The sequence below is a fragment of the Lathyrus oleraceus genome, chromosome 2 (assembly GCF_024323335.1).
Source record: "Lathyrus oleraceus cultivar Zhongwan6 chromosome 2, CAAS_Psat_ZW6_1.0, whole genome shotgun sequence".
NCBI classification, from domain to species: Eukaryota; Viridiplantae; Streptophyta; class Magnoliopsida; order Fabales; family Fabaceae; genus Lathyrus; species Lathyrus oleraceus.
In genome coordinates this window covers 387,636,214-387,657,164 of record NC_066580.1, presented here as the reverse complement: position 1 = coordinate 387,657,164, position 20,951 = coordinate 387,636,214, and the positions used below count along the sequence as shown (strand labels likewise).

At 40.2% G+C, this 20,951-nt stretch overlaps 1 protein-coding gene across 1 annotated transcript; it reads left to right on the top strand.

Annotated features, from left to right (window-relative positions):
* The first annotated feature begins 14,633 nt into the window (after window positions 1-14,633).
* LOC127123388 (uncharacterized) lies at window positions 14,634-20,304 on the top strand. Its single transcript, XM_051053609.1, has 3 exons — window positions 14,634-15,764; window positions 18,135-18,865; window positions 20,291-20,304. The coding sequence occupies exons 2-3, from the start codon at window positions 18,181-18,183 to the stop codon at window positions 20,302-20,304; spliced, it is 699 nt and encodes a 232-aa protein (XP_050909566.1). The 5' UTR covers window positions 14,634-15,764; window positions 18,135-18,180.
* Window positions 20,305-20,951: the final 647 nt, after the last annotated feature.

Here is a 20,951-nt window from a genome sequence, read left to right as displayed (position 1 = left end):
CACTCTTGCGGATGATTTTCAGCACTTCTTCCATTTCTTGTTTGGCAACATCTTCAGTAGTAACTTCGACCGGTGTCTCAGACTGAGAAAGGTTGACTGGTTCCTTTCCTCGAGTTTCAAGGGCAGGAGGTGAGATTTCTGGAGAGAAGATCCTTCCACTTCGAGTAATTTTACTAGTCCCAATAATGCCATTAGGATTAGTAGAATTATCGACTTGCTTTACGCCATGGATGTAAACATCACCTCCATAATTCCACGGAATAGCTTTGCTTGAGGAATACGGTACTGGACCAGGTGCAGTAATGATTAGGGGAGCTACCTTGGGCTCAGCAGTAATCTTCACAGGCGCCCTAGTAGCGGTAATCCTCATTGGAACTTTGGACCTAGCAATCACAGATATTTCTTCAATAGGGTTTTCCACCTTAGGAATCTTTTCGAAGAGAATTGTACGATCATCCATCAGCCGTTGAATACCATTTCTCAACTTCAAACAATCATTGGATCGGAGTATACAGAGATCGCAATTTTCCGTACAACCTGGAAATAAACCAGCTCGCAACAAATTCTTCTTGATGGTCAGGAGAGGAGATGCCAAGTCAGCTACATTAGAAATGTGAGAATCGTCGTCTGCAGCATTAACAGTCTTGTCATGATTAGGCATAGGAGCAGTGATGACATTAGGAGTCTCCGGATGGTCAAATTCAATTTCTCCAGCGTCGATCATATCCTGAATCTTATTCTTCAACGACCAGCAATCATTTGTATCACGCCCGGGGCTATCGGAGTGATATGCACACCTGGCATTGGGATTATAACGAGGAGAAGTAGTGTTGGGATTCGTAGGAGGATCTCTGAGGGTAATCAAATTTGCTTTTAGCATACCCTGCAGTGCCTGTGCCAATGTCATATTGATCTTGGTAAACTATCTTCGTGGCCTGTCTTGTCTGTGCTGGAAGTTTTGAGATGGCGGTGCTGCAATTGTAACTGCCCCAATGGTATGGTCACGATTTTTCTTGTTACGACCCCTTTGACTGTACACAGCATTTGATTCGTTCCTCCCCTGATAGGACCTTTTGGTGTTTGCAGAGGTAGCCGGCTGTATCTTTCCACTTCGAATGCCACTTTCAACACGTTCACCTGTCAATATAAGTTCAGTAAAACCCGATGAAGAACTTCCCAGTAGATGGCTGTAGAATGGGCCAGTCAGTGTACTCATGAACATATCCACTAATTCTCGATCAGTCATAGAGGGTATGACTCTGCCAGCCAAATCCCTCCATTTTTGAGCATATTCTTTGAAGCCTTCTTTGGATCCCATAGTCATATTCTGCAACTGCAGCCGAGTAGGCGCTAGTTCAGAATTATACTGGTAGTGCTTGTAGAAGGCTGTCGCTAAATCGGTCCAAGTGCGGATGTTAGAGCTCTCGAGTTGATAATACCATTCTAACTGTGGGCCAGACAGACTCTCTTGGAAGAAATGGATCCATAGTTTCCTATCAGTGGTATACGGCTGAATCTTTCTCACATAAGCTCTCAGATGCATCTGAGGACAAGACGCACCATCATACTTAGTGAAAGCGGGGACCTTGAATTTGCGAGGAATGACCACATCAGAGACCAAACCCAAACCTTCGAAATCCAGACCGGGTGCCTTCTGACCCTCCATAGCTAGCATATGTTCTTCCAGCAACTTGTACTTGCCATCTCTTGGAGAGTACTGTTCATTCTCATAATCTTCATCGTCGTCCTCAGGGTTGAAGAGATCGACATTCTCCTCTTCTGAATCATTCTCTGTCTCCTCTTCTTGATCCTTCGGAATTCTAATCTTGACTCCTACGGCCTGTCCTTTAAGCCTTCTTCCCGGGTTGATGTAACCCACAGCTTTCTTGTCTTTCTTCTTTTCGAGCAAGAGAGCCTTCAGCTCTTCCTGCCCCTTGGATAAGTTCAAGATCATCTCCTGGAATTGAGCATTCTGAGCCTGGAGATCTTTGACAGTTTGTTCGAGAGCCATCTTTCTGTTTAGAAGGAAGACCGTGAGAACATTGATCTTTTAGAATACCTGTTATGCAATGTTATGTTATGCTATGCAATGTATGAAATGTTTTCAAGGACCTTCGGAATTTAACTTTGCGTAAACCACCGAGAAAGGAACTTTTATTAATAATTTCTTTAATCAACGTTTATTACAACAAAATAAATAAAAACAATGAAAGCTCAAGTCTCCCAGGGACGGCTTCTCTTTGGGCGAAGATATGCATTGAGTCTTCGTTCCTCATTAAGCTGGCTGGTGAGCTCTAACACTTTCTTCTTTTTAGCACAAAACTGGGCTTCAAAAGTATCCCTTTCCTCTCTCAACTGGATCCAGGATCTCTTCAATTCTTCAACATTGGTAGGCATATCTGGATAACGAATGATCTGAGGAGTACCTCCTTCAACTCCTGGTTCAACAATCAGCGATCCGACTGTAAGATATGGCATGGTAAGCTCACGAGCTCTGGCGCGTACCCATCTGAGATAAGGTTCCATAGGAATAGAGTTTTTCTGTCCTAAAGGGTTTCTTTTCACCATGCCCCAAGCTCGTACGAACCTTTGACGGAGACCTTGAGAATCGTTGTCATAGTCAAACACAGTGCCTTGGATAATTATTTCATGTGGACCATCTCTTCGAGCACAATCGAATTGGCGTAGGGCTAAGGTCGGGTTATAAGTAATACCTCATCTTATTCCTAGGAGTGGTACGTTAGGGAACTCTCCACAACGGTCAATGATGATAACATTTTCTTTGAGATGAAGACACCAACGGATGTCTGAATGGGAGAGCGACATTATCCTTTGAGACCATTTCAAATTCTGCTCGTTCTTCAAGACTGATTGAGGAAGGTGCGAAATAAACCACCTAGACAATAAAGGTACACAGCACATGAGAGTCCCTTGCCTCTTCATAGTACGGGTGTGAAGGGAATGCAAAATGTCTCCAAGCAAGGTAGGCACAGGGTTATGAGTGAGAAATATCTTAATAGCATTCATGTCTATGAATTGGTCTGGATTAGGGAATAACACCAAACCATAGATTAGTAATGCTAAGACATCTTCGAAAGCATGGACATCCATAACTTTCAAGAATTCTCGGGCCTTATTTATCAGAAATTTGGCAAGTAAACCCTTAATTCCACTTCTTGTTACCCAATTAGTTTCAATATCGGACTTTGTCATGTGTAAAGCCGCGACAACTTCTTCAGACTTCGGAATCTTTTCTAAACCACTAAAAGGTATTTGATCAAGGATAGGTATCCCAAGCAGTCCGGAGAATTCTTCTAATGTGGGTACCAACTGATAATCTGGGAATGTGAAGCAATGATATCTAGGATCGAAGAACTGGAATAGAACTCTCATCACATCTTCTTTGAAGCCAGTGGTAACCAAATTGAGAAGAGAACCATGTTTCTCGATGAACTGAGCCTGATCAGGAAGTTCTGACACTAAATTCTTGAGTTGAGGAGAGATTGCTACAAAATTAATCCGGATAGTCTTCCTGGAAGCCATAGCCCTGTTAAATAGAGCAAAGTTAAATCCCTAAGTCCTTGAAATGGTTAGTACAATGCCATATGTTATGATGTTATGATGTTATGATGTTATGATGTTATGATGTTGTGATATTAAGTAAATAACAAGCACATGCAAGTCACACAACAATCATTCCTAAGTTTTTAGGCTTGCATGAGTTCCATAGGTAAGTACCCTCCCCACTGAAGTTTGGTTGGTTCAACCTGTCCTAGAATAGTAACCGGGTTCTAAAAGGATCTCTAATCATTGACCTTCCTTTAAGTCCACTTCAGTGCAACACCAAGTGGTTGACCAAAGCTTCCCTAAAGTCCAATCTCAAAGAGTGTAGTATCGAGTCTCAACCAACCCCAGTCGGAACCGAAGTCAGTTATCTCACTACTTTCTAATGGCCAGGATGAGTCAATTAGGGTTCTAAAGGTCTGGTTAATGCTTTGATGACACCACGCAGACGCCAAATTTTTCCTCAAGTAAACATGAGGAACATCAGGACATCCAAAGTGTCACATTAACCGTAGCCATCATTTTAACCATTCCAGTATACGCCGGATAGTCGCGATGATCTCTTGCTACTTACCTAAGGTACACTAGATTCGGGTGTAGGATCTTTCACTCAAGCATAAAATACCCAAGCAATCCCTTAAAAGTAAATCAGACAATTCAAATAAGTGATCTTTTTTTTTTAAGGTGACCTCTCTTTGTTGTCCCCAGCAGAGTCGCCAGTTCTGTCATACGGTGAACTGACTTTGTGTGTTTTTGCTTCGGAAAGCAAATGTCGCGGATAGCAAGAGTCGCCACCGACTTTTCTTTTATCCAATAAGGAAAGGCGGAAAAGAACAGGAAAGACCTTGATTGGATTTTGGGTTCGGGAGGTACATTATACAAAGGGAAGGTGTTAGCACCCTTTGCATCCATGGTTATCCATGGGCTCTTAATTGCTTGATCACTTATGTTTTTCTTGTCTGAAAAAAATGTTTGTGAATTGCTTAGAAAATGTTTTGAAAAGAGAGTTTAACTTTGTAATGATTCCCGTACGAATGTATACAAAGTATTTATCTCGTTTAATTTTGAAAGCTATTTAGAAAAATATAACTTGGCAATGATTCTAGTGCGAATGTATACCAAGTGGTGATTTTCTAAAAGATGTTTTGAAAAGTGTGAGGTGTGGAAAACGTTTTAAGTTGTGAGTCAGCATTTAAGAGTTATACCTACCCAAGGTCTTTATGGGTATTTCCTATCCTTAGGAGGGTAAAATTATCCTTACTATTGGGAAGTAAGTAGTTTCATCCTTTGGATGTGAGGGACATCGTAGGGTCATCGATTGGTCATTGAAGGCAACATTTGTAAGGATACCTTAGCATTCGAAGGGGCGATCATCATTTAACCGTAGGCTACAACGACGGGTCATCGAGGGACAAAATCATATATTCGCAGGCAACATCCGAGGGACTATGATTTATTTTATAGGGACATGATGATTTAATCGAAGGGTCTTTGCTAAGTGTATCCCCATATTCGCGGGACATGACCGTAATACCGTAATACCGTAAGGCAACAAAGAGAGGGCCAAGATCACATATTCAAAGGCAATATTTTATAATCAGTTGAGTAATTAGGATGAATCTCCAAAACATTTGTAATCAATTAGGTAATTAGGATGAATCTCCATAAGGGTATCCCACAAATAAAGTGGAATACCTAGCAAGCTACCTTCTTCGGGAGTATATGAACCCTTACAAAATTCAGCAAACAGGTCAGAATACCAAATCAGGGTGCAATCGAGAATTGCACCAAACAAAAGGAATCACAACAGTAATAGGGTCAGGTAAATAATGCATTGTTATGATAAAACATGTCAGATGAGCAAAGATCAGAACAGAAAAGTCAGCGACTGTCACGTTCGCTGCTGCCTCGCCTAGCGAGGGCTTAGCGAGCACTCGCTACATGTTCGCTTAGCGATATGCTAGCGAACAGCTGCGGGTTTTGAATTTTAAAACAGTACAATCTCAGCAAGCTTCACACCCTATGGCTTCCATTACAGAAATTATAGGGTTAAACATTCAAGATATTCAGATATATTTAAATCCAGAGGCAAAACCTCAAATATATTTATGAATTCAGTTATGACATCACATGTAAATTAAGAATATAAAGCGGTAATAGAAATGCAAACCTGTTTGCAATTGAATTGCAACCTTGAATTGGCAAGTCACTCTTGGGGTTGGCGCCGGATTGAATTGGGCGGGGGTAACCTTTGTGCATATGAGTTTCCTTCAGGGTTTCCTTTAGGGTTGCTCTGAATTCTCTGGGTTAGCCTCCAGGGTTTGCTGTCTGTGGGTGTTTGCCTTTCTCCTCCGTTTTTGTTCTCCCTTTTTCCTGACTGAAGTGTTGGTATTTATAATGCTTTTTGTGACCTAATGGGCTCAGAATGAAGCCCAAAAATTCTGGTATTCGCAAGCTTCGCTAGGCGAAGGATTTGCTCGCCTAGCGAGCAAGCCTGTTTAGGCCATTTTCTGGATTTGGCCACCTATATGCTGGGTCTTTGTTCCCTTAAGATCAATGTCTTGAAAAATAAGTCGGAGTGCCTTGAAAAATGCCTTGTAATATTAACGGGAAAATTTTGGGGTATGACAGTGAGAAATTTGATTATTGGAAAGATAGACTAGAAATCTTATTTCTTGGTTACGATGTTGATCTGTTGGATCTTGTAGTTGATGGATACGTTCACCCAGTTAATGCTGAAGGAAATAATATAGAAAGAAGTGCTATGACTGATCAACATGTGAAAGATTTCAAAAATCATTATAAGGCCATAACTATATTGCTAAATGTTATCTCTTATACTGAGTATGAGAAGATAACAAACAGAGATTCTGCCAAATCCATTTTTGACTCTCTGAGGATGACTCATGACGGGGAATGCTCAAGTAAATGAGACAAAGGCCTTAGCCTTAATCCATAAGAACGCGAAATTCAAAATAGAAGATGATGAAACAGCTGAGACTATGTTCTCAAGGTTTCAGATGCTTGTTGCAGGACTGAAAGTTCTGGACAAAGGATACTCTACAACTGACCATGTCAAGAAGATTATCAGAAGTATTCCTAAAAAATGGAGACCTATGGTAACTACTTTGAAGTTAGAAAAGGATCTAAATATTATCAGCCTTGAAGAACTTGCTAGTTCGTTAAGAAGCCACGAGATTGAGCTCGAGGAAGATGAACCTAAGAAGCGATGTAAATTTGTTGCTCTAAAGTATAAGCTTGAGAAGACAAAAGTGTATCAAGCTAAGGAAGAATCAGAAGGATCTGATGAAGACTCGGAAGATGATGATGAGTTGTCTCTAATTCCAAAGAGAGTCAACAGACTCTAGAAGCATAGGGCCAATGGTCAAGGAAACTTCAAAGGAGCTAGAAGTACTGTTGGTCGTTTTAATTCTTCGTATGGACAGAAGAAGCAAGGTTCTGGAAAAGAAGTTATTTGCTTTGAGTGCAAGGAGTTAGACCACTACAAAAATGATTGTCCTAAGATGAAAAAGGACAGAAGGCCTAAGAAGAATTTTTCTAAAGGCAAGAAGGGGTTGATGGCTACATGGGATGACTCAGAATCCGAAGAAGAATATTTTGACAAAGAAAAAACCAATGTTGCATTGATGGCAACTACAGATGATCCCGGAGGTTATAAAGAACCAGAAGACAAATTATTATCAGAATCAGAATCCGACTCTGATTCTAAAGAGGTATTTTCTAACCTATCTCGTTCTAATCTTGAATCATGTCTCTCTAAAATGCTGGAAAAATACCAGAGTCTTTAGAGTAAATACAAGGACCATAAACAAGTCCAAGTAGTTGCTTCTGAAACTCGCAGTGAGCTTGAGAAAGATATTTCCTCTATAAATGAAAATTATTTTCTTTAGAAAGTAACAACTCTTCTTTGAAAAGCAATATTTCAAAACAAGAGGAGGAAATAGTCTCAGAAGTTTCTGGTAATGATTGCATTATTAGATATGACAGAGCATTCTAGTACTTTCTAGCTAAAAGCATATATATAAACAAAATGGCTTATCTGATCTATGGAGTTTGCAGAAATGGAAAGAAAGGTTTAGGTTGTACATGAACTATAAAACCTGATGAAAGTCAGAAGGTAAAACCAAAACTTCTCTATGTGTATTTTGTGCTTGCTGGAACTGAGATTTATATTTCTGCGTAGATACAGAAACATACAAAGGGTAAGAACTCAGTTTTGAAACCTAAGTATCATGCACAAATTCCCCATTATTACCCTTCTGCTAAAAGACCCAAAGTTGTAAGAAACTCTGGGAAAACTAACAAGAGAGGATCCATAAAGTGGGTACCTAAGGATAAAATAATTTATGTTAGAAACATCCTTAGCAGCTCAGCTGAAACACCAGTCATGGTACTTGGACAGTGAATGCTCGCGACATATGGCGGGCAGAAGGTCTATGTTCCAAGATTTAGAACTTAAGCCTGTAGGCTTTGTTTGTTTCGGAGGAAACCAAAAAGATAAGATCATTGGCTCTGGAACAATTGGTAAACTTCCTTCTATTACTAATGTTCTTTTAGTTGATGGTATAATGCATAACCTATTTTATATTAATCAACTTAGTGACAACGGTTATGATATCATTTTTAATCAAAAGTCATGTAAGGTTGTTAGTCAGAAAGATGGTACAATCCTTTTTAACGGAAAGAGAAAGAACAACATTTATAAAATCAGACTTTATGATCTTGAGAATCAAAATGTAAAATGTCTAATGTCTATTAATGAGGAGCAATGGGTATGGCACATACGTTTGCTTCATGTTAGCATGAGAAGGATTTCTTAGCTAAATAAGCTTGGATTAGTCATAGGCTTACCCAACCTGAAGTTCTCTTTAGATGCTCTTTGTGAAGCATGTCAGAAAGACAAGTTTTCTAAAACATCTTTCAAAGCAAAAACTGTTGTTTTTACCTCTAGACCGTTAGAACTTCTGCACATTGATTTGTTTGGACCAATGAAAATTGCCTTTATCAATAGAAAGAAGTATGGATTAGTCATCGTTGACGACTATAGTCGTTGGACATGGGTGAAGTTCTTCAAACACAAGGATGAGTCATATTCTGTGTTCTCTACTTTCTGCTCACTAGTGCAAACAGAAATGAACTGCAAAATAGTCAGAGTTAGAAGTGATCATGGTTGCGAATTTGAAAATAAACATTTTGAAAATCTTTTTGATTCAAATGGAATTTCCCATGATTTCTTCTGTCATAGAACTCCACAGCAAAATGGGGTTGTAGAAAGGAAGAATAGGACTTTGCAAGAAATGGCTCACACCATGATCCAAGAAACTGACATGGCTAAGCATTTCTGAGAAAAGCAGTTAATACAACATGTTATATTCATAATAGGATTTCTATCAGACCTATTTTGGGTAAGACTCCTTATGAATTGTGGAAAAACAGAAAGCCCATCAGTTCATACTTTCACCCTTTCGGATGTGAATGTTTTATGTTGAACACTAAAGAGAATCTGGGCAAGTTTGACTCTAAAGCACAAAAGTATTTATTGTTAGGATATTTTGAACACTCTAAAGGCTACAGAATCTTTAACACTGTAACACGAATTGTTGAAGAATCAATGCATGTTGGATTCAATGATAAGCTTGACCCTGAAAAGTCAAAGCTAGTTGAGAAATTTGCAGATTTGAAGATCAATCTTTCAGAATCCAAGGCTACTGATTCTGGAGAAAAAAACTCAGATGGAAAAGCTAAAGAATTTGAAACAAACGACTCAGATACGACTCAACCAGAAGTTGTCGTTGGTCCAACTCATCAAAAGAAGAGTAGATTAAGAACCCCTCATTCTGAAGAACTGGTTCTGGGAGATAAAAATGCTCAAGTTAGAAATAGATCCTCATTCAAATCTTATGAAAAGAATCTTTTAAGTTTGGTATCTCTAATAGAACCCACATCTATTGATGAATCTCTTCTAGATAATGAATGGATTCTGGCTATGCAAGAGGAATTGAATTAATTCACCAGAAACAACATATGTGATCTTGTTCAGAAACCAAAAGGCTTCCATGTCATTAGAACTAGATGGGTCTTCAGAAACAAGCTCAATGAGAAGGGTAAGGTTGTCAGAGACAAGGCTCGACTGGTAGCACAAGGTTATAGTCATCAATAAGGTATAGACTATACATAAACCTTTGCTCCAGTTTCCAGGTTAGAGTCTATTCATTTCTTAATTTCGTTTGCAGTCAAACATAACATTATCCTTTATCAGATGAATGTTAAGAGTGCATTCTTAAATGGATATATTTCTGAAGAAGTATATGTGCATCAACCTCCTAGTTTTGAAAGCTTTCAAAATCCTGACTTTCTTTTTAAACTGAAAAAGTCGTTATATGGTCTGAAACAAGCTCTCAAAGCTTGGTATGATAGACTAAGTAACTTCATTTTGGAAAATAATTTTACCAGAGGGAAAATGGACACAACTCTCTTTTGCAAAACCTTTAAGAATGATATTCTAATTGTGAAAATTTATGTTGATGATACTATTTTTAGTTCTGCTAATGCTTCATTGTGCAAGGATTTTGCTAAGTCAATGCAGGCAAAATTTGAAATGAGTTTGATGGGAAAACTTAAGTTCTTTCTAGGAATCCAGATTGATCAATGTTTAGAAGGAACGTACATTCATCAGAGAAAATATACAAAGGAACTTCTGAAGAAGTTTAACTTATCAGAATGTAAGAAAGCAAAGACTCCAATGTATACTACATGTATTCTGGAGAAAGAATAGCTAAGCAGTAAGGTAAATCAGAAGCTATTTAGAGGTATGATAGGCTCTCTCCTTTATCTAAATGCTTTTAGACCTGATATTTTATTCAGTGTCTTCTTATGTGCTCGCTTCCAATCAGATCCTAGGGAAACTCACTTAACCGCAGTTAAGAGAATATTTAGGTATCTGAAAGGTACTACTAACCTTGGTTTGTTTTATAGAAAATAAAGTGAATACAAATTAGTAGGCTATTGTGATGCTGACTATGCTAGAGACAAAATAGAAAGGAAAAGTACTTCTGGAAGTTATCAATTTCCGAGAGACAATATGATCTCATGGTCCAGCAAGAGACAATCAACAATTGCGCTTTCAACAGCCGAAGTTGAATATATTGCAGCTTCTGGATGCATAACTCATATACTTTGGATAAAGAGTCATTTAGAATATTATAAAGTATCTAAGAGTAACATTCATATTCTCTGTGATAATACTTATGCAATTTGTTTATCTAAGAATCCTATCTTGCATTCAAGGGATAAGCATGTTGAAATTAAACATCACTTTTTACGTGAGTATGTTCAGAAGGGTATTTTTCATCTAAAATTTGTTGATGCATACCATCAATGGGCCGATATCTTTACAAAATCCTTACTAGAGATAGATTCATTTTCATTCTGAAAAACTTATTTATGGATTTATGTCCAGAATGAAAAGATGTATTTTAGAATGTCTAAGTCCTCAGAATTCTAGATTAGATTATGAGAATCTTACTTGTTGACTCTAAAACATGAGCTTTCTGAAGTAAGAAAGTTTTCATGAATCAGAAAGGTTCTAATCAGAAGCAATCTTATCGATTTGTTTTCTTGGTTCTGAAGAGTTGTTGCATTAAATGGTTGTAATATCGTTTAATTTCATGTGGTTCTAAGTGGTGACAGTTGTCCCACTTTCTGAGCATGCGTGATGAAAGCGTGACACACTGGGTTTCACAATTCTTGGAATTAAGTTAAAAACTCTTACGCTTCCCCCTATGACTGCGTATTTTTACCTTGTCATCATTGAAAGAAAAATTATATAAACCCACTTCAGTCACATTTTCACACTACGACACGATATTCTCACACTTTCATCTTTCAAACCTAAAATACCTCTCTGCAACTGTTCATCGTCTCCTTCATCTTCAATAATGGTTGTGTAAGACCCCAATTTCGATCCTAAGATCCCTCATGCAATTTCATCATAAGCATTAGCATTGGGATCATACCTTGGCATCCCCCTTACCCCTCTTTCATTGGGTTTGTTTTGGGAGAGATCACCAATCACTTTGTGATTATATCATACTTTTATTTTATCATTTCACTAACCAAAATACCAAAAATATGTATTTGCAGTTGCCTAACTCTTTTGTAGGTAGGGAATGCTCACATTGATTCATCAAGTCCATATCCAGGGTTTGAGACCCTCATGAACAAAGAGCACAACTGAGAATTGATTCAATAATGGTTATGAATATCATATATGAGTCCCAATGTTCTCTACATGTTATATTGATCAAGTTTTATTCAAGATTTTGAGGGTGATTTGCCTTGGAAACCCTAGTTTGACTAGGTATCTTGAGTAACTTCTCCAACAAGCTATCTCACCAATTGATCAAATTTCTCAAGGGACACTTCAAAATTCATAATCTTATGAATATATGTGTAACACCTCAAAATTTGCCCTCCTCTCTTGGGACTAGCATTAACATGTTTGCATTTCATTTTAGGACATTAGGCATTTCATATTGCATAACATGTGGTTACATAGTGCAAGCTATCTTCCCAAGTCTTGAATCAGAAGATGAGGAAGTCAGAAAATGCAAGCCTAGGGTTGTACTGATTGATCATGGGCCATCTGAGGATTGAGCTGTGAATTAGGGTTTTGTGACTCCCAAGGGTATTGGTCTTCATGTTGATGGAATCGATACATCATCATCATCATGGTTGGACGTCATCTGAAGATTGAAGAAGATTCCTTGAGATTAGGGTTTTGACCACTGGTCAACCCTAATCAGTTGCATTGGGCCAGTCAGGGCTTAGTCAGGAGATGAGGTTTCTGATGGTTGTGGGGTTCATTTTGTGACTATATGGTGCTTATTGAGGCTAGGGTGTCACCCTTGAGCCATTTCAGTTGGAGATTGGGGTTTAAATTGATCTATGCATTGCCAGATTCATCTATCAGATGAAAAGTCAACTGTGGTCAACTGTACATGATCTGATGGATTTGGAGGTGGAAATGAGTTAGACACACTTCATTCATGTTGGAACAAGTGTTAAATGACATCTCAAAGCTTAAAAAGGAAGAAAATCAAGTCAGGACAAAAACTGCCAAAAATAGCAACTGACTTGTAATAGAAGTTTCCAAAAGTGGAAAGTTTTGACCTCAAAAACAGAAGTCCAAGGAAGCTTCAAATGAAAAATTGTTCAACATGACAGATGTAGATCTTGTTCTCACCTTTCCAAAAAGTCCAAGAACTTGAAAATCCAATGTACGGTTTGCAAGATATGGTCAGATGAATTTCAGAAAAGACCGTAATCGGGAGGCCATAACTACCACATACTTTGTCCAAATTGCAAGTTCTTTATATGCACAAACTCCATTTGACATGTACTTTGAGGGTGCATCATTGGATTTTCCCAAAAATGCTCAATGCAAAAGGTCAAATTTCAACTGGACTGTTAAATGAACCAGGGGCAAAATCGTCCAACTTGTGAAATAATTGGAATTTTTGAGTGGGGATTTTTGCAACACCTCACAAATGGCATTTGAAATTTGTTGGAATATTCACAACATGCCTAGGCCTTGCGGTTTGAGAATCGGATTTGAAAATGAATTGGAAAAATGGACACATAAGCCATCACATGGTGAAATTGGAAAATATTGGGAATTTGCAAATGAGGCCAATACCAACAGCTCCCAAATGATATTTTGGACTTGCTCAAAGTGTTAATTTGCTGCTGTCATGCTTCTAAATTCAAAAAGAATTAAAGTCCAAAATGCACACAAGCCAATTCTCACTAATTCACTTTTTTTTTCATTAAGCATAATTAAGACCTGGATTAGTGTTTGGTATATATATTTAATCCATAACAGAAATGCAGGGTTAATCATTTTTCTCTCACAATCACATTTGGCACAAACACACTTTTCATCTAACAGAAGATAACAGAAAATTTTCTCTCCTCTCTCTCATTTCTCACGAAGAGCTTCATCACAATTCTTGCCCAAATTGATGAAGACTTTGTGAACTTTGGCAAAAACTTTCGGTTGATAATCATTTTGCAGGTTGAACAAGTTCTGTTGATGAAGAACAAAGGGAATTAGCTACCGATTCGAGCGGCTGCAAAAAAACCTGCGATTTCCATAACAGTCCAAGAAGATTGATCAATCGTAAGTGCTGGAGCTACAAGGACCGTCTCTCGCATTTCCTGAAGCGATTTGCCGCGTCTGTTCGTCATCATCAAAGCCAAAGTCCACCGAACTCGTCGTTGTTCATCAAGAAAAGGTTGGATTTCGCATCATGTGGTAGCTTCAATCGAGTTAGGGATTGTGTAGTACGTAGCTCATAGATAACGTATCCATTTGTGATTTGTAATTTCGTTAAAGATTGAGGGAGAAATCCGCGATTTAGGTTTCGTCTCCATTCGCCTTTTCCTTCGATTCGCATTATGTAGTAAGCTATTGTTGAAATTGATTATGGATTCATGATCCTGGTACAAAACCGCTTCAATCGGTATATTATTCATGCGTTTCCGTCGCCATTTGCTCGAAACCGCTATCGCCGTTGAGGAACACTGGCCGCGCGAAGAAGAAGGACTTTCTGGAAATTTCTGCATGCTTTGATCCGCTACCGTCTGCTTTTCGTTGTGGATTCGTGTTTCAGTCCCCAGAATCAATCACCACCGTCCACCTCATCTATTTGAAACGGTGCCGTTTTAGGCATTAGCTTAAGAATTACCAGCTGAGCCATTGCATCATAATTAATCAATTAATCCTATATTAAAACCTAAATAAATATTAAATAATCATTTAAAAAACTTCAAAAAAATCACAAAATGCTCACTAATAATCCAAAAAATTCAAGGATTTTTTGTTGATCATCTTTTTTTTCTCTTTTTTTTTAGAATAAAAAACAAATTGTTGCTTAAAAAAATCTAAATAGCCATAGAGATATTCTAATGTGTACATATTTTCATACATGTTACCATTTTAATTATAGAAACCACATGCTATATCCAAATTAAGTGAAAATTGAGACACTAATTCTAGACATCCTTCTGGATTTTTTGACATAGGCTTGGTAATTTTAGGGCCTATGGTTTATTATATATGAATTATTGAAATTGGATATGTATATATGTGACATAGTTTGGCATGCTGAATTCCCCAAATATTTTTCCATGCTTCCCATTGGCCAATGACCCTAATTTTTTGCATGAAGCTTGTTTAACATGTTAGCTATCACTGATAATTTTTGTGGATTTTTACAATCCATTTTCGATTTGATTAGTATTTTTTCTTACTGCCTAGCATGTTAGAGTTCCATTGGTGTAACCTTTAGCATTTATGTTGCCATATCCTCATAATTAATCCAATGGACATGAAAATTGATAGCATAATTCCTGACACATTAATGTAGCTTTTGGCTTTGGTCCTACTGATTTATGATGCACCATTGCTGTTTACCATTAGATTGAAGTTGGTGTATAAATTTTGACTTCATTTGATGTTGTTTTTGCATGCTGTACCATGTTTAATTAATTCCTATTGATCTATTAGGCCAAATGACTTGAAATTTAATATGTGACTTGTTGAATGCCTTGTGGTTAGGATAGAATTTTTGTGGATTTTTTGGATCCTTTTTGACATGTGGTTGGATATGATCTTGCTGGTTGTTTGTATGAGACTCAACATTGCTTCATTTGCCTTCTAGGTTGCATAATTTAAAATAGGAACATAGTTTGAATATGGGACCAATTGGGATCCCTTTGTATTTGATATTACTTGGTTTTCATCATGAATTGGCTGCTGTTTTAGGATTTTTCCATCTTTTTGACCCTAGGCTAGTCCTAGTGGTCATAGTACTTACCTTGGAGTGTGATTGTACCTTTTCAGGTTAAAGATAATGATTAAGGAGATTTGCTCCACATTATGGATTGTGTTACTTGACACATATGACTAATGTATTTGTTTTGTAGGATGTTGGTGCATGTGAGCCTTGTGCTATGCACCTCATTATGAGTATAATTGTACTTGGTTAATTGATCATTATATTGTTGTCTGTTTGTGAAAGTAGATGCTGATTCTGTTTGACTTTTGTACAGGTACCTTTAGTTGCTCAATTCCTTGCGAACTTTTGCTTTGCGTTGCTTAAGCAACTTGCATTGAGGTAGGTCTTCTTGGCTTCATGTAGTCTGGAGACCCGGCTGCTACCGGGCCGGGCAAATAAATGTCTGAAGTCCTCCTTAAGAGGCAATGCTTGTGTATGTTTATTTTTAAGCCAAGCAGGAAAAGCCCTTCGAGTAAGGCAATTGGTGGAAGGTAGGGACAAGCAACCTGTCCCCCACTATTCAGTGAGTCTTCTCCTTGCTCCCATTACATGGTTGTAGCATTGAGATCAAAAGCCCAAGATCTGTTGAGTCAGAGTCATCGAGTATAGAAGGGTTCCCCTATTCTGGACCCATGCTCATTTGTCAGCTCTCCCTGGTTAGGGATAAGAGCCGTGAGGTCTGATCCTCACTTCATCCTTTCATCTGCTTCACCTTAGCCTCGTAATGGCAAGGTTAAGAGCAAAACCAGCCTGTACAGACGACTCGCTTCGGCGGTCAAACCTGATTGATTGAGCCCCTTGTTTGGCTATAGTGCGTGTTATGTGGATATCTGATTGACATGCTTGTTTGGGATACCTGTTCTCATTTGATGATATATGATTGTATGCTTGTGTGCTAGCTTCTTTCCTGGTTAGGTTAGTTTGCTTATGCAAGTAGGATAGAAAACCGAACTTAGGGTTAACGATGCATGACAACATTAGGCTCGAGTCTCAGCTCCCTAGTTGTGTATCTTTCCCCGGTTTCTGGTTAGCAATTCAGTCCCGTTCAGGGGAACTACATCGCCCTGATCCTCGTGCCAGACGAGGTATGTAGGCAGGTGGTCGTGCGAGACCACTCCGGGCAACCTTTTTCTTTTTTGCGTGTGTTTACTTGCTATTGATTGTTTGGGTTCGGATGCCGACGTAAGCCCAGTGATTGGCAGTCGGGCTCCACGTTTGCCGTTTTGTACATATTTTGGTTCGGATGCCGACGTAATTCCATCCAGTGGTTGTCGGGCTCCATGTTTGCCACCCCCTTTGTATGATTGTTTTGTGTTGTTTGGCGTGTGTAAGCCGAACTACAGTGGCTCTGATTCTTGTTCCAGACAAGATATGTAGGCATAAGGTGCGATACCTTATCGAGCCCTTTCTTCTTAACCCCACCTGCGTCCCCGTGTGTGTGTGTGATGTATGTTTATAGCAACCTTATCTTTCTAGAACGTGGATCCCGTCGAGTACGACGGACGTGAGGGGTGCTAATACCTTCCCCTCGCGTAACCGACTCCCGAACCCATTGTCTTGGTCGCGAGACCATGTCTTTCCAGGTTTCTCTGAGCGTTTCCTTTCCCTATCTTGGGATAAATAACGCTTAGTGGCGGCTCTGTGTGTTTTCTTTTTAGGCTCGCCGGTTGATTTTTCGCAGGATGCGACAGCTGGCGACTCTGCTGGGGATTTGAGCATGTTGACCTATGCTGGTCCATGGTCCCTAAGCGAGTCTCTCCTAGCGCTTTAGTATAGGTTTGGTTGCTTGTATTGTTTATTTATTGCATTTATTATACTAACCATTGTTTATATACTTGCATTAAATGTTTGCATGCATCATACTATCATGTTGTTGCTGTCCTCTGCAGGTGGTTTTGTTGTGTGGGGTGGGTGTTCTGAGTGGGGCTAAAACCCAGGCCCGAGTGTACACCTAGGATTAGCGTGGTCTCATGTCGCTCATGTGTCGGTTGGGCATATTGTTGCGACGTGACATACCACAAGTCGGATGAGGTTCATCTGAGAAGTGCTCTTCCAGTGGGGTTCTCCACTTTGGTTGGGTTATCTCTTTTGGGCTGTTGACTCTGATGACCGATCATTTCCCGGATCTTTGGTTTAGACGATCTTAAGGGAGCTACAATGGCACACCCGCAAGGGCAAACCCATTGAGTATCTCCGCCCGATCGTTGAGACTATTATCCGCCTTAGGATGACCTGTTTAGAATTAACCTGTGAGGGGAGGTTGATTTGTTCAGATGCATAATCAGATGGTGACTTTTTGAGCTGTGATTCAGAGACATATTTATGAGTCGGATTTATGGTTATTTGTTGCCGTGACGCCGGAGTGCTGTCCGTGATTTATCAGTGGGGATCCGTTTATTTCGGATTCCCCGGGCCGAGATATTTATCAGTGGGGACCCGTTTATTTCGGATTCCCTGGGCCGATTCAGATGGTGATGGTGTGTCTGATCAGAGACCAGTGGTGATGATGATGTATCTGTCTTCCGTTTATTTCGGAACCCGTGGGTCAGAATTGTGATTGTGTATTCCTCAGATGGTTATGATCAGTTCAGAGCCCAGATTCAGTGCAGACGACCAGATGGCTTGGAGGATGGCAACGCATTGCATTCATTCATCAGCATCATTGCATCTTGCATTAATTACATCTAACACATGTTTACCCATATGCAGGGACCCTTTGGATCGAGATCTTGGCTGAGAGACTTTCTATTCAGAGATGAGAAGACCCGGCTTGAAGGATGATGTTGCTTACAGTTTCTTTGACCCGGATATCAGTGTGTTGAAGGATATGATAGCGTTGATCACTCCTGACCATGTGGGGTTGTTTCGTGCGGTGTATGGGGGTATTCTGAAGATGGTTTTCAGGCTCATGGACAGAGACAGGAGCGCCATCCATACTCTACTTCAGTTTTACGATCCCGAGCTGAGATGTTTCGTCTTCCCAGATTACGTGCTAGGGCCGATGTTGGAAGATTATGCTGATATTTTGAATATCCAGATCAGGGATCAAGTTCCTTTCCGTGTTACTAAGGAAGAACCTGATATTGGTGGGATTTCCCGTGCTTTCTATCTGAGTCCAGAGGAAGTGAAGAGTAATCTGAAGGAGAAGGGTAAGCTGCCTGGTTTTCATCTGAGTTTCCTAGAGGCTAAGGCTAAAGAGCAGTCAGAATTGGGGAATTGGGAAGCTGTCTGTGCTCTGGTTGCGGCGAGCATTTATGGGATCATTTTGTTTCCCAACCAGAAGAACTTTGTGGATATCAATGCCATCCGCCTGTTTATTCGAAGGAATCCTATCCCTACATTGATTGGAGATGTCTATTATTCGGTTCATAACCGGAATGAGAAGAGGCGTGGGGGTTTGATTCGATGCTGCACGCAGTTATTGGTCAAGTGGTTTATGGGTTACTTACCATCCAAGGGTGCTTTTGTTCTTCTGGGCCAGAATGTTACTTGGGCGACCAAACTGATGGGCTTGAGGGCTAAGGACATAGATTGGACTCACAGTAGTGGAGTTGGACAGGACTTTATCTGCAGTTGCAGGGGTTTTCCTAATGTGCCGCTTATAGGGGTTCAGGGTTGCATCAATTACAACCCGACACTTCTTAAGAGGCAAATGGGATTCGCTATGGAGCTTCCACCGTACAAGAGTGAGATTCAGGAATCTGTGTACTTCCCGGTTGAGGGTAACCAGGATAGGGTAAAGCAGGTATCCGATGCATGGCGCAGCATTCAGAGGAAGGGCAAGGCTTCCTGGGGTAGAGCTAACAACAGATCTTTTCCTCCGTTCGATGATTGGCTCAGAAAGAGAGTGGAGCTTACTTGTCTACCATTTCCTATGGTCGATCCGTGGTATCCGTTGGTTGAGGAGACTCCTTCTACTGTTAGTATGGATGAGTTCTTAGAGATGAAGCGGGAACGAGATCAGCTACTTGCAGAGAAGACGGAATTGGAGATGAGTGTTGCTCGGGTTCAGAGAGCTAATCAGGAGCTCAAAGCGAAGATGGAAGATCAGGATAAGCGGCATGCTTTGGAGACCAAGCGATTTGAGATGGATACAGCCTATTATGGGAAGATCAGCCAAGCTTTAGCATCGTCCAACCGGGAGCATGACATCACAAAGGAGAAGCTGTTCAGAGCATCAAAGGTGATTGAAGATGAGAAGAGGAGGCAAATCCTAGTCAGGGATCAGAGAGATGAGAGAGCCAGAGTCCTCGCTGCAGAGTGGGAAGCGGAAAAGGCAAAGATCAGGGCCGAGAGAGATCATAACATGGCAGAGAGAGACCACTACTTCAGGCAGATGAAGATTCATCAAAAGGAAGTTGGAAGACTACAGCAGGAGAACATAGAGCTCAGGTTCGCCGCAGAGTTCGCAAGGATGGAAGGCGAGATAAGGCCATCTGCGGGACCCTCATCCAGTTAGATCTTTCTTTTGTTGTGAATTACAGTCAGGCTTGTTGACGGAATTCACTTGTCTGTATTTCTTTCCTATTCTGGAGGATTGTATCTGACCTTATCGGGTTGATGTATGACTATTGCACTGATTGTGCACTCTTTTGGTTATGTGATGGCGATTTTCATTCAGTGACTGGTCTTCAAGTTTTATTTGCTTTACCGTATGCACTTACACAAGCACACACATGGTTGGGGGTATCATGCTAAATCACATATCTCCGATCTGCACGACAAAATCAAACACTGCTAATCAGAATATTGATGCCAGATTATTATTTGTCTCGATGATGCCAGGGTCGAGAGACAGAGTGTCCTTCATATGGATAGGCACTGCATACATGCATAATCATGATAACTTGTGTTTTATTTTGCAGGTGACTATTACTAACGTGTTTGTTTGTAACCAGGAATCATTGCTCGCGCTCGAAGAGTAGTACCCCTGCACTCAACTCGCCCTCACCGATATTACACAAGAAGAAACACTCCCAGACTCATGGAGCTTCCCAGTGCTGATATGCTGGAATTGAAGGAGAAAATGACCGAGCTGATCAATATAATGCAAGGTTTTGCCATTGGTCAGAAGGCTCTCGCAGATAAAGTTGAGAAACTCGAGCGGGTTTCTGCTCAGAACAGTGGGGTCAACCTGGATGGAGTCTCCAACCAGGGGCAGGGATCTCGTGATGGTGGAAAGAGGACAACAGTTGGTCTGGTGAATAATGCTGGTGCTGCTGGTCAACCTGGGCCTAGTCAGAATATGAAAGACAACTTTGTGCCTCCGTTTTATGGGTTTGACGAAGATCAGGAGGAAGATAGAGAGGCTGACCAGTTCTCTATGCGAAATGAGCCTTTTGTGCCTTACGACATTCCTCCTCAGAATAAGGAAATCCAGCTGCTGGCTGAGAAAATCAAAGTGCTGGAGAGCTATGCCACGCCTGGGGTGGTAAATATGTCCAACATGGGGCTGGTGGAGGGGATTGTCATTCCTCAGAAGTTCAAGGCGCCTGCGTTCGACAAATACAATGGCAGTTCTTGCCC

Excerpts from the sequence above, each read along its gene's own strand:
- LOC127123388 (XM_051053609.1), top strand. The coding sequence starts at position 18,181 with ATGAGAAGACCCGGCTTGAAGGATGATGTTGCTTACAGTTTCTTTGAC.